We start from the raw sequence: 13,106 nt of genomic DNA on the forward strand, positions 1-13,106 counted from the left end.
TGGCTATGTGTGTATCAGCAAAACTTAGAAGATAGTGAATCTTGGGCCAAGAAGACTGAAGCAGTGTGTGGCCCAGCTAGTGAGAGGAATCCATCTATGGTGGCAGGAGATGTGAATCCATTTCAATTCTGCATCTCCTTATCCACCTGAGAGAGGGAAAACTGCAGCTCCTTCACCTTACCCTGAAACTCTACATTTTCTCCTCTTCCTTGGTTTCATCCCCAGGTATGAATTCTATGGGTTCTTGGCTCCTTGTTTTACCCATCTCCAGTGAGTTCTTGATTTTATATAGTGGTAGTGTATAGACAGAGAGCACTGGTATAACTTTTCTGTTGTGAGGGCCATAAGCCCTGGGGTGAGTTATGAATGTCTCTGAGCCTCAGTTTTCTCCTGTGAGAAGCAGGGGTAATAGCAGTACTTACCTCCTGGTGCTCTAGGAAGAATTTAACAACATGGAATATCTAAGGCACCTCATGTGCTTCTTTGCACAGAGAGCACAGTTAACACCTATCTAATAAACCACTGTGGTTCTCCCTTATTGCAGAGTGCATCTCCCCAGGGAAGATGAAGACAGATCTTCAGAGTCCTGGAAAGAAATATAATCAATTAAAACAAAAACATATCTCTAAAACACATTTTACCGAAAGAGAAAAAAATAATATCTTTTAATTCTCTACCTGTGATGGTACCTAAACAGTCGACAATGCTGGCTTTTCTTTAAATCACTGATTTCAAGAGATACAAATCTTACCCATTTGAATCCAGTGGACTGTTCTACCCACCAACACAGGCACAGTCAATGCCCCTTGGAGTAAAACACAAGTTTTGTAACTTCTTTTTCTGCATCTAAGCCAGGGAATTCGGTAAATGAACTGTCAGAGCCTTGGTGCTCAGACTTTGGCGTCCATCCATGCAGGGTAACAGCTGCCCAGTGGGCTCTGGGAGTCTTCCAAGCTTGTCTGATCATTCTCCAGGTTTGCGTCTTTCAGTACCAGGGATTTCTCCTAGGAAGACAGTCAGAACTTTTGATGCTGCCGGCCATCATTGAGGGAAAGAGTGTAAGAGTGAATTGATACCATCGGTTTGTTGTTGTTTGCTGTTTAGTCAGTCATGTCTGATTCTTTTGCAACTCCATGGACTATAGCCCACTAGGCGCCTCTGTCCTTGGATTTTTCAGGCAAGAGTACTGGAGTGGGCTGCCATTTCCTTCTCTATGATACCATCAGCATGTACCCAGAACCCCATTATTAGGAATTTGATGATTCACTGGCAGTCGTATGGCACTCCCTCCATCTTTCCATTCCCACCCTGTTTTACTGACAGTTTTGTGGAACTGTCACTTAAGGGCTCTGGATTGCCCTGGGTCATGGTGACTAGCTGCCCATTCAGGAAAATAAGGAATTTGAACCATCGGGGTTGACAAGTGCATTCATGGATCAAGGCCTTTCCCCACCTTACTAACTAAAGAATGCTGCTTGGATATCCAGAGGATGACCAAAAGACAGAAATTAATACAAATCCCTTTTGGTGTCAATCCAAATTTTTTTTTTTTCAGACTTCATCCTTTGTTTGAGCCCTCCCCAGCTAAGAACAGTGAAATTATAATGGTAATTTTCTTTTTGGCAACAGTTTGTCTTGAACCAATTTACCTGTTTTCCTCCAGATTGTCTCCTAAGGGGATGAGGGCTCCTTCTTTCAGTGGGTTTGATGACTTAGAAGGTCATCACATCACACAAAGGTGGACAGTGGAGATAACCGAATTTTTGTTCCCATTAAAAGAAGAAAAAAAAGAAGGTAAGAATAAAATGTCCCTGTAGAATGTCCTCTGAGAGTTGGTATGAGAGAGCAAGAGGCAACCCCCAAAGGGACCAGCAGTCTTAGTGTGCCAGGAGAACTCCTCAAGAGACCACCTGCAGAAGGATGGGACTAGGACATAGAGAGAACTAATGACAGGCGTGGCTTCAGATTTGCCGATGAAATTTCCTAAAATAAAAAATCCAAGCCTACTGCCATGATCACTCATTTAACCTGTTTACTACCAAATGTGTTTTCAAGAAACACATTTTATTGTTGTTTAAAACACATTTTAAGTTGTTGGAGTAACTTCGTCCATCTGCAAAGGGAGTGAAGGTTGTTAATATGACAGTATGACCTCCATCTGACGACAATCCTCTCCACCTAACAAATTAGCTGTGAAGGCTGCTACAGTGAGTTGTGTAATACACTTTGAATTTTACCAAGCCAGTGGTAACAAGGTGGATTTGAACCCAAGAGACAGCTAGAGCTGTCAGAACAGCAGATAGTAAATTGTTTGTATTTACACCTTGTTTGTGCTCACTTTAACTCAGAGTGTAGCATATTTATATTCATATATAAATGGCTCACTGTAAACTAAGAGTGTATTTGGACCAAGTTCAGCTACAGATGACTTCAGTTTTTTTCTTGTCAGTTTCCTTCTCAAAGAGAATTCAAAGCAAATCGACCCTTCTTATTAGGTATAAGTATTGCAAACAGTCCGGAAAACCCAGGATGTAAAAGACAATGATAAGGAGAACATTTTAAATGCCTTAAAAGTGTCATCTCATCCAGCTAACTTATAAGCACTCGCTTCAAGTGAATCTATGGAGTTTGCGGTAAGAAACACACATGAAATATCTCAACTTCTGGCCAAGCTGTTATTCCTTTTGCCTCATATTCAGTTGGTTTGATTAAAAATTAGATGGGAAAGTAAATGTATTACCATAGCAGAAGGATGTGAGACTGGGAAGAAACCGGCATGATGAAAAATGATGCTGATAATTTATGAAGACCTATGAAGGAAATTTCTGATCTGACAGCAGTGTTCACATTCTAAAAAGGAAAACTAAACATAAGTAGGAGGAGGAAGAATGAGAAAGGGGAGGGGAGAATGAAAGAATTAGTCTTCAGGGTAGAGAAACTTCTATGGGAATGCATTTACTGTTTTTCCTAACTATGAAAACCATCATCAGATGTTGACAGTTGATCTTGTCCTTGCTTAGGTCTCCAGTCATCCATTTGGGTGAATTTAAACTGGAAGTGATACTATGCTGCTGCTGCTGCTAAGTCGCTTCCGTCGTGTCTGACTGTGTGACCCCATAGATGGCAGCCCACCAGGCTCCCCTCTCCCTGGGATTCTCCAGGCAAGGACACTGGAGTGGGTTGCCATTTCATTCTCCAGGAAGTCATACTATACTACCACTTTATTTGGGTGAAAAGCATCTATCATCATCTTTTATTTCAAGAAAAGTAATACCTTTTCTTAAGTAATTGTCTCCCCTTGGGAGTCCCCAAATGAGAGCACCTCTCATTTCTTTCTTGATATATGCAAATTTTGCTTCACAGGTATTTAGACCTTGCAACTCTCAACACAGAAGATTTTGTGCTGCTCATACCTTGACCAAGCAGGAAATCTTCAGGGAAATGTGAACTTGCTCATGTCCATAACAACTCTTTTAATAAAACAGTGCATTACTGACCCAACATCTGACTCTACATAAGAATTCATCCTTTGGTACATTTCTATGTTACACAAAGGTTTTCAACTGGTAAACGTCTTTTTACTGTATGAATATTTTATGAAAAAATAATCACGTATTCTCTGCATATAATCTTTCAGGCTCAAACTGCAGCAACAATGAAAGGTGCCTATGGTTAAAATTTTGCCCTAAAATTATAACGTTAAATTGTCAGGGATATTTGAAAACAACAACAAAACCTTCCCTCTTTACCTATCTTTACCTATTTCATCTCACTCTCACATTATTTTAAAGAAAGAAAACTTCATTGCATATTCTAGCAAAGTGTATGATGGGGGAAGATTTAACAGAGCCAGAGAGAATGTGCACGGAGTGAGAAAGTGAATTGATGGATGGATGGTTAAATGAATATAAATGAACTGACACCTTTACAGGAAAATACCATTTCTTTTCTTTTTTTATTCTATAGATCAGTGAGTTTTGTATCTGTAATTCTTTCATATCAGCAAAGAGGAAATAAACTCTCATGTAAATCATTTTCCCCCCATCTGGAGCATATTAAAACCATGCCCCCCCTCCCCTTTTTTTCTCTTTTTAGCAGACTCCTTTTTCCCTATTTGCTTATCAGTTCATCCACCATTACATTTTAAATGAAATTGCGAGACCCTTGTCCCTCCCCAAATTTCAGCCTGATGTAAGAAAGTGGGAAGCAGACTTTTCTTGCTTTAGAATAGTGACCTAGATTCAATTACAGATAGACCAGAAGAGAGAAGTGACACCTCACAATTTTCTTAGAAGTCTCAAAGAAAAAATTAGAAATCCCAAAACAATACTTAGTGGAAAAGAATCTGTTTATTTCCACATTCTACTGGCTTATTTTTTTTCTCCCTTAATTGCATTACTTTGGTCCATTTAATTGTTTCTGCTATAACATCACAATAGGCTTCCCAAGGGATATTTAGAATCATAAAAATCAAGGAAATTTCTGATTTTGTTTTTGAGAGTGGGTGGCTATAAATGGGGTGTGTGTAATTCTGCAAATCGAACCCAAACAAGATAAAAAATAATCGCATAAAAGGTATCTTTTCCCCCTTATGTTCTAAAAAAAAACCCAAACAAATTACAAAAGCACATTTCTTATAATTGCATTGCAGACAAAGCATTGAACAAGGAAGGGGGTGGAAATCAGTGGCATATATGTTTTACTGGTTTTCCAATTACTGTGAAAAAAAATATGGTCAAAAGAAACTGAAAGAGGGGAGAGTCCTGTGATTGTGCTTATTGACTTTTATCACTAAATTAAGCATATAAATGACCTGAACGGGTGGCTTGGTATATTAAATTTAAAAAAAAGAAGAACAATGATTCTCTCTTCCTTTTCCCTCCTTCTCTGATCTCAGCCTGAAAGGAGTCTCGGGGAGATAAGAAAGATGGGATTCGGTTGCGCTGCTCTGGTCGGTCCTGCTTCTCCCGGGATTGGGAAGCAGTTGCCTTCCTCGCAGGATTTCCGTTAGGGGTTTGCAAGAAGCGGGCTCAAGCCGGGGTTGTCCCAAGACCAAAGCCCTGGGGAACCTTCGAAATGCTCGAGCGCAAGAGAGGCGGCAGTGGGCGGGCGTGGACAACTCGACCCTCGCCTCGGGGTTGGAGCCGCCCAGCGTAGGAAGAGGGCAGAAGTGGGCTCGCGTCTACGCGGGTATCCGAAATGAAAAAGCTGCAAACTACGCAGAAGTCCGGGGTTGAGGTGCAGAAAACAGAGCAGAGCGCCGCGTGGGTTCTCGAACACCTCGTACGACCAGGTTTTCCTAGTGAAATTATTTCAGATTCTGGAAACAGGACTCCACTGGGCGCTGGCCGCGGCACCGGGGACATGGGTGCGAGCCTGGCCCCGCAAAAAGGGTCCCCTGGGTCGCGCAGACGAGCGCAGCAGGCTCCAGGCCCCGAGGGAGCCGGCGGAGGATTGTTTCATTTCAAAGTGAAAATCTGCAGGCTTTGGGAAACGATATTCAAAAAAGTATATAATCTCCATATGCCGCTCAATGGAGGATCCTCATAATTTACAGCGGCAGATAAGGCTAGAGGGTGTAATAAAAAATCTGAAGCCCTCCCCTCCCCCTCGCCGCCTCCCCGGAATTGCACCTTGGGCAGCGGAGCAGAATCCGGAATGTGAACTTCTCCCGACATATGTTTCCCGCAGATAAGTAAACAATCTGGACGTGAAATGGAAATGGTAATTAATGCAGTAATGCTGTTACACCTCGAGTGTGCAAATCCCATTGACTCGCCGCGCCACGGGGGGTGCCGGGCTAACGCGGACTGGAGGCGTGCGCCTCGGCCGCCGGCTCCCTCCCTCTCCTCTCCCTCCTCCCTCGGTCCCCGGGCGGGGCGCCCGGAGAGCCCGCGGGGGCTTGGCCCGGCTGCAGGAAGTCGGGAGCAGCTAAGCGGCACTCGGGACTCCGGGATCTCCGCCCCTCTGCCAGCTAGGAGGGTGCGCCACTCCAGCTCTCCCGCCGCACCCGGCACGCGCCTCCCACCCACCTCCCCTCCTCACCGCCTATTAGCGCCCGAAGAGCCTCCGGGCTCCGAGGTGCGGCCGGACCCTGAAACACCCTGGAGAGGCAGGGAGCGGCGAGTGGCGTAAAGGCCTGGAGGTGCAAGGAGGACCCCCACTCATGCGCGGTGGATCGTCCAGCACGCGTCCGTGGGGTCTCCTCCCAGTTCCAGGCCGAGTGGAACCCTGCAGGCCGGCAGAGTTTTCCGAAGTCCCTTCAGTGCCTGCCTCGAAGGCAGGGATCCCGAGTGCATTGCTTCTCCCAGCCCAAGAGTAAAAAAGTTTGGAAACGGCCACCGGCTGCCAGAGTAGCGCAACTCCTCCGCTTGGCAGCAAAGAGGAAGCTCGTGGACTCCTTTCGGTCTCTATCCGGCCTAGGCACCTGTTCCCTTTTCCAACTCGTACCAAATTCTTGGGGCCTTTGGGGGGTCAGAGAGGATGCCCAGAGCAGAGATGTGAGCAAAGAGGGCGGAGAATCTAGGGAGGCTGCCCAAGAACGTCCTGGCTTGGGGCTCTTCCCGCTTTCTGAGAGCACAAGTCACACCCGGGCCCCAGGGACAGGCGAGGAGTTCACGAGTGACGCTCAGCTGGACGCAGATCAGGGGGCTGGACGAGAAGGGAGTGTCGAAGCTCCCTCTTCTCTCCTTCAGTCCCCTCCCAGTGCCACGGCGGACACTACCAAGCTGCCGGCCCCAGGCGCGCACAGAGCCGAGATTCAGGCAAGGCGACCGCAAGTCTCGGGTTGCGGTCTGTGGTGTGGACGCCCCAGGATTTCTAGCGGCACACACCCTCCTCCAACTTAACGTTGTTTTTTCATTACTTTGCGGCGGCCCTGCGCTAGCGTTTCTGGCTCCAGGATAAGTCTCATCCCATAGCGCCAAGAAAGAAATCAGCCCAAGCAGTGCTCCCGGGTCTGCGAGGTCTCCGAGGCCAGGGCAGGGCCACAGCCTAGGAGCGCGCGCCCCTCGGAGGAGGCACGAAGTACCGGCCCCAGCGTCTCCTGAACCCAAATCTAATGGGCCCCTTCTGCCTCTGTCTTCCTCTTTTAACACTTAAACACAGGTACGGTGAGCTCAGTAAAGAAATGAGAGTTCTTAACAGCAATCTTGTGAGTTACCGGATATTCAAATTCAAATGACTTGAAATTCATTGTCCGCTTGAACAATGGTGGCAAGGCCCGAGCTGAGGAGGAGCCGGAAAACACACACACACACACACACACACACACACACACACACACACACACACAACGAGTCCTCCAGGGCAATCCTGGTGCCACCGCTCTCCAAGTTTCCGGGGCCTTGGCAGTCTGGGATCTCTCCAAAGAAGCTGCCCACTCTAGAGTGGGTTCTCTGGATGTTGTGATATAATGAAAGTCCTCTAGGCCCTACCCTGTTTGAAATATCACCCCGTTTTAGATGACTGGAGAGATTCCCGGAGGTTATCTAGATCGTATTTTAAAATGCAAATATTAAGGGGTCTCAGAACCCAGCCACTACCACCTCAGTACGTCTTACTCTTAAGTAGCCGATCTTTCCCATCAATGAAGTTAGCAGTTCTAAGGAAACTGATATTAAAAAAGAAACTGGAAGGGTATCAAAGGTGTTTGGAGTAGGATCCAAAACAAGAAAAGCTGCAAAGGGTCTCCAGGAGAAGCCAGGGGCGGAGGGGATCCAACCATCCTGCATCTCCCAGAAGAATGTGGCCAGTGTGTCCTTGAACAAAACGGCTGCCAAGGTTTAAGAAAGAAAACCTAACAGCCAAACAACTCTGCCTCTGCCGGGCCAGCGCCGCCCGCTGACATCCCGAGGGGTCTGTTGGCCAGGTTTCCGCGCTCCTAGAAAAAGCCCAGTTGAGGAAAGGCACGGGCAAGCGCAGCTTCTATTGGGACAATTTTTGTTGTGGTTGTTCCCTGGAAGCAATCACCCCTGCAGGCAAGAGGCCCGGATCTGCCCTGCAGAGCCTGCCCGAAGGAGGCCCGGGTGGTGGGCAGAGGTCCCGGGCTCTCGGGCCGTGGGACGCGCGCCGAGCTCACAGGGGTCGATGGAGTGGCCTCCTGCAGAGTCTCGGGCGCCCAGCGCGCTGAGGGAGCGCTCATTCTCCCGACCGAGCAGTCTGCCCGAAAGAACTCCTGGTGGCTCTTGGCGCGTCGCGCGCTCGGGAGAAGCGGCTCTCCTCGACTCCGGCGGGCGGGGCACTGCTCTCCCTACAGGTTTGCTTTAATGATTTTCTTGAAAGAAAGAGACAGTTGTGAGCAAACAGGTTTGACAGGGACTGCTCCCCCCACCCCCCAGCCGCCACCCCCAGGGGATTTCTTTTTGTCTGCGTCTGACTTCAAAGTCAGTAATCGGCCCGTCAACGGCTTGACGGGGAGGATTTGGGCGGTTTGTTGGGGCGAGTCCCGGCCGCGCACCTCAGTAGAGGCTCGGCGGCCCGCGGGGCGCGGGAGGCAGAGCTCAGGCAGGTCCCTACTGGGACCAGGCCCCAGGAGCGCAGACAGCTGCGTATATCCAACAGCCCGGAATAGAGAGGAGGTGTGATCGGCAGAAACGGCCGGAGCTAGGTCTGCGGCGTTAGGTCCCAGGACCTGCGCTGGGCCCCCTGCTCCCTGCTGGCTGGAAAGAAGCCTCGGCGACCCAGCAGCCGGCGCACCGGCGCCTCGGAGCCACGGCGCACCCAGTTTCCCGGAGCTCCCTTCCGAGTCCCCAGGGCCGGCTCAGTCGGGAACCCGGGTTTCAGTTTTCCAGCTGCCGCCGCCTGAAGCCTTCCACACTCGGACCCACCTGGTGCCCCTTCCCAGCCTAACCCCGCCTGGAAGTCGGCAGGGCCGGCCGGCGGTGCGGTGCGCCGGGTTCCTCCTCGGCCTGGGGTTCTCTGTGGACCCGGGGTGTTGGTGCGCCGGGCTCTGCGGGGAGACACCCAGACCCCTGTAAGCTCCATCTTAGAAGATATTAAGGGACACTGAGCTATGAGGGAGATCAGAGAGGTTGACAGGACTGTCAGTTGAGGTTATATCATAGCGAAACCGCGAAGCCTCCGCCCTGGGCCTCCAGGGCTTCCTAGGGGGCGGGAGGAGGGGCTTTCCCTAAGCGCCCGGAGCCCCCAGACCCGACGGCCACCAGAGGCAAGTCACTTCCTAATTGTCTCGATTTGTAAGAGGGTTTTGTGATGCTAAGTAAGCGTGGCGCAGCCCGCCCGGCCTCCCCCCCCTCCCCGCCCCCGCCCCGTCCCCCAGTCCGCCTTTGTTTACCTACGCCTGATCGCTCATTTATTTATCTATCTATTATTTATAGGCGTCCCTTCCTATTCAGCGCCCGTGTATGTTAATTGTGTTATACCATTTAATTCTAACATCGGTCTCAAAAGAGCTCTTAATGAGAAAAGCATATACAACACGGATCACTTTGCTATTCAGCTCAGCCAGATGGACAACTGCTAACTTTTTTTTTTCAGTAATGAAAATCCCCCTTTGACAAAGGGGCTCAGATGAATAGGCTCCAAATAACACCTCAAACACTTCTAATTGTTTTGAGGACAATATGCTAATCCGTGGTTTTCGGCTTTGGTGTCTGTTGACAACGTTTCAGTGCGCTTGCAGCCACCGACTCTTTGGAAACAACCGAGGCAGGGCACAAATCCCTCAACAGCAGCAGAAAGCAGCCCAGCCGCTAGGCTGCTCCCCGATTCGCCCCGCCCCGCTTCGACCCCGCACCTTATCAAAGCCAGTGAGAAAAGCAACCGACCTCAAAAATACTGGTGAGCTCGGCTGTGGGGATGAGATTGGGGGGAGACAAGGATTAGGGGGGCACCCTTCGATTTTGAGAACAAGTTCCAAAGAGTAGTTCTGGAAGGAATCAGACGGTCCTTTCTCCCTGTGAAAACCAGAGTAATCTTCAAGCTAACATTCACCCACCAGGGATAAGAAAAAGGCCATTTCCCTTCCTTAATAAACACAAAGGGCTATGAGTTATTTAATTTTTATGATGTTTAAAAAAATTCCATGTGGGAGCTGTGTCACTATCGCCTGCCTTTTCCCTTTACATCTGCAGGGTCTTAGCAAAAAGTCTCCCACAGTCAAGAGTGGGAAACTACCACATGTTTTTCAATGTTTCTTAGACTTTTATAAAACACAGAAACCAGTATCAAACCCCCAACCCCCAGAAGACCTAGAAACAGCATTTTCAGGCAACCTATTTAAAACAAACAAACAAATAAACAAAAAACCCATTCCACTTCTCTTTCCCTGGCATTGAACTTAAACACCCACAGCAGGACATGGAGCTCTGTGGGCAACTGGTTCCCTATAGACTTGGTACTTCTCTCCATTCCTTTGGAGTTGGTTTAAAAGAAGAAAATGCACTCAAATTTCAGAAGTCTAGGTTGGCCTTTGTCTTAGTTCATTTGCTCCTTCAAGTGGTATGACCACTTACTGAAAAATTCAAGGAAGGAGTGAAGTTCCAGGAGCAGATAACTTTGTCCAGCCTCTAAAGGCAAAAAGTGGATCCAGAGGGCATGATAGGGACAAACCCTAGACTCTGGGCCCCTAGGCACCCGACCCCAAGGGCCACCAGGCTCAGCCCATGCAGGCCAGCTGCCAGCGCCGCTGCTGGAGTCGCTCTGTGTACACTCTGCCTCCTAGCCACCCAGCTCCCCAAAGACCTTGCCTCTCCTCTTCAGATTTTATGCACATCAAAGATTACTTTTTGCAATGACAGATTGTCTTTATTCAAAACATCTTTGTTCAACAAATGAACAGAGTAAGGAGGTGAAATCCTTCTAGGTACATTTCCAAGACATTGTCAAAACATTTATGACCATTGAGGATGTTTTTATTTTTTAAAAACTTTTGTTCACTTTCTACTTCCTGACTTTATAACCTGACATTCTGTCTAAAAGTAAACTTAGGTCTCTAGGAGCACTGCTTTATACAAAGTAAATAACCATGTGGGTCCTTTTGTTTTACCTTTTAAAGAAGCAAACACTATCATAGCATGATTTTGAATAGAAATGTTTTCCTTTCTGTGGTTTTAAACTTTTAAGCCTTTCCCCCCACACATGAAGAGCAAATGGCACCTAGTTGTGTCTGATGGCAAAACACAAGAGACAGCTATTTCTTCAGGGTGCAAAAGAAAAAAAAAATATGCATATTCTAGATATAATACCAGGATCTGGGAGTTCTGGAGTCCAAAGCCCATCAGAGTAAAGAGAAGGGGACATAAATAAAGCAAAACTGCCTACTTTTTTTTTGTCCAAAGAGGGCACAGTCGGAGGTTCCTTTTGGGACTGTCGCGGTAGGGGCAGCTGTATAGCTGTCATAACCGTTCACAAGTTTCTGGCACCTGTCTGCGCCTTGGGTCCGGCGGGACGCCCCTACCATTCCCGTGCAAGAGACAGAGGCAGAGTCTGGGGTAGGGTAGGGGGCATCTGCAGGCCCCGGCTAGGCGCAGAGAACAGGGTGCAGACCCCGCTTCCAGGCCGCCCTCCAGGTCTGGCAGGCCGGGATTGGGGTTACATGGCCGTGGCGTGGGCTGATGAATAGGGGTCTATGCCAGTCTTGGTCATGCCCGGGAAGAGGATGTAGGCGACGGGGGGCTGCAGGGTGGAGGCAGACCAGGCGGTACAGTTACAGGGCACCACGTAGCCCGGGTTGGTGGGGGACGGGTGCGTGTGCGTGTGCTGGCTGGGGCAGCTGAGGCTGCCGAAAGCGCCGTTCTGGTAGCCCAGGGTGGACGCGTAGGGCAGCGCGCCGGTGGCCAAGGTGTGGGGCACTTCACCCATCTTCTGGATGGCGCTCGAGCTAAACTGCGCGGGGTCCAGCAGGGAGTAGGGCGCCGAGGCGGGCGGCAAGAAGGCCCGGGCTTTCTCGGGCGCGCTCAGGAGGCCGTCGGAGGCCCCCACGGGCAGGCCGGCCGCCTTGAGCGGGTCCGTGTCGCCCAGGTAGGGCAGGGGGAAGACATACCTGTCCTTCTTCAGCAGGTTCTTGGGCTTGCGCCGCGGCCGGTACTTGTAGTCAGGGTGCTCCTTCATGTGCTGGGCGCGTAGCCTCTTGGCCTCATCGATGTACGGCCGCTTCTCTGCCTCGGACAGAAGCTTCCACTCGGCGCCTAGGCGTTTGCTGATCTCTGAGTTGTGCATCTTGGGGTTTTCCTGGGCCATCTTGCGCCGCTGGCCTCGGGACCATACCATGAAGGCATTCATGGGTCGCTTGATGTGGTCTGAAGGTTTGGACATGGTCCCGGAGGCTAGGCGGGTTGGGGTGGGGAGTGCAGCGGCTCGGCAGGCGAGCCTGGACGCGGTGGTCGGTCTGCCTGTTTGTCCGTCCTGAGCCGGGGGTCTGCGCTCCCCTCGCCTCCGCACCGCAGAGAGGAAGCCAGAGAGAAGCGCTAACCCCACAAAGTTCAGCTGATCATGCCAGTCTCGGCACCCAGGCAGGCCCCGGGGGGCGAGCGGGGGCAGGAAGGACGGGGGGAGGAGAGGATGGCCGGCTGGGGGGCTCTCGGTGCCAGAGGCTGGGGCCCAAGTACGGGAGTCTCTGGGATTAAGTGGCCAGGTAATTTGCTGGCGAGGGCAGGAAGCTCCTCCTTCTCTCCCTCTCCACCTTCGCCTTCTCGGGTCCTCTTCTCTCCTGTGTCTACGGCCGTGGCTTCCCTCCCCCCCCGCCCGTGGCTTTCCCGGAGCCGCCTCGCCTAGCGCAGCACCTGGCTGAGAATGCGGGGAGGCTGGTGAACGCGAGCCAAAAGCGGCGAAGTTCAAAGGCGAGGTGGGCCCGGACGGCACGCACTCTGACATAAGCGCGGGGCGGCGACTCCCCAACCTGGGCGCCAATCAGCAGCAGAGAAGGCGAGGGGGCGCACCTGCTAGCGCGCCCGCCTAGGAAAGAGGGAGCGTGACTGCTGGGGGCGGGGAGAGGTGTGAACGAGAGACCCGGAGAGACAGAGAACACAGCGGCCGACTCAGGACGCCGGATTTGGATTCCACCTTGTTTCTGGCAGTGTCAACAAATAAAACTCTTCGTGCCCATTTCCCTTCGCAGTTGTGCAAAGGAGAAATAGGGCTTCGAA

The 13,106-nt window shown here is 50.3% G+C and overlaps 1 protein-coding gene across 1 annotated transcript; it reads right to left on the reverse strand.

Moving 5' to 3' along the window:
- Positions 1-10,754: 10,754 nt before the first annotated feature.
- Positions 10,755-12,818, reverse strand: SOX14 (SRY-box transcription factor 14). The gene has a single exon (XM_025291267.3). The coding sequence runs from the start codon at positions 12,274-12,276 to the stop codon at positions 11,554-11,556; it is 723 nt and encodes a 240-aa protein (XP_025147052.1). The 5' UTR covers positions 12,277-12,818; the 3' UTR covers positions 10,755-11,553.
- Between the last annotated feature and the right edge of the window lie 288 nt (positions 12,819-13,106).

Source organism: Bubalus bubalis, chromosome 1 (genome assembly GCF_019923935.1).
Source record: "Bubalus bubalis isolate 160015118507 breed Murrah chromosome 1, NDDB_SH_1, whole genome shotgun sequence".
NCBI lineage: Eukaryota > Metazoa > Chordata > Mammalia > Artiodactyla > Bovidae > Bubalus > Bubalus bubalis.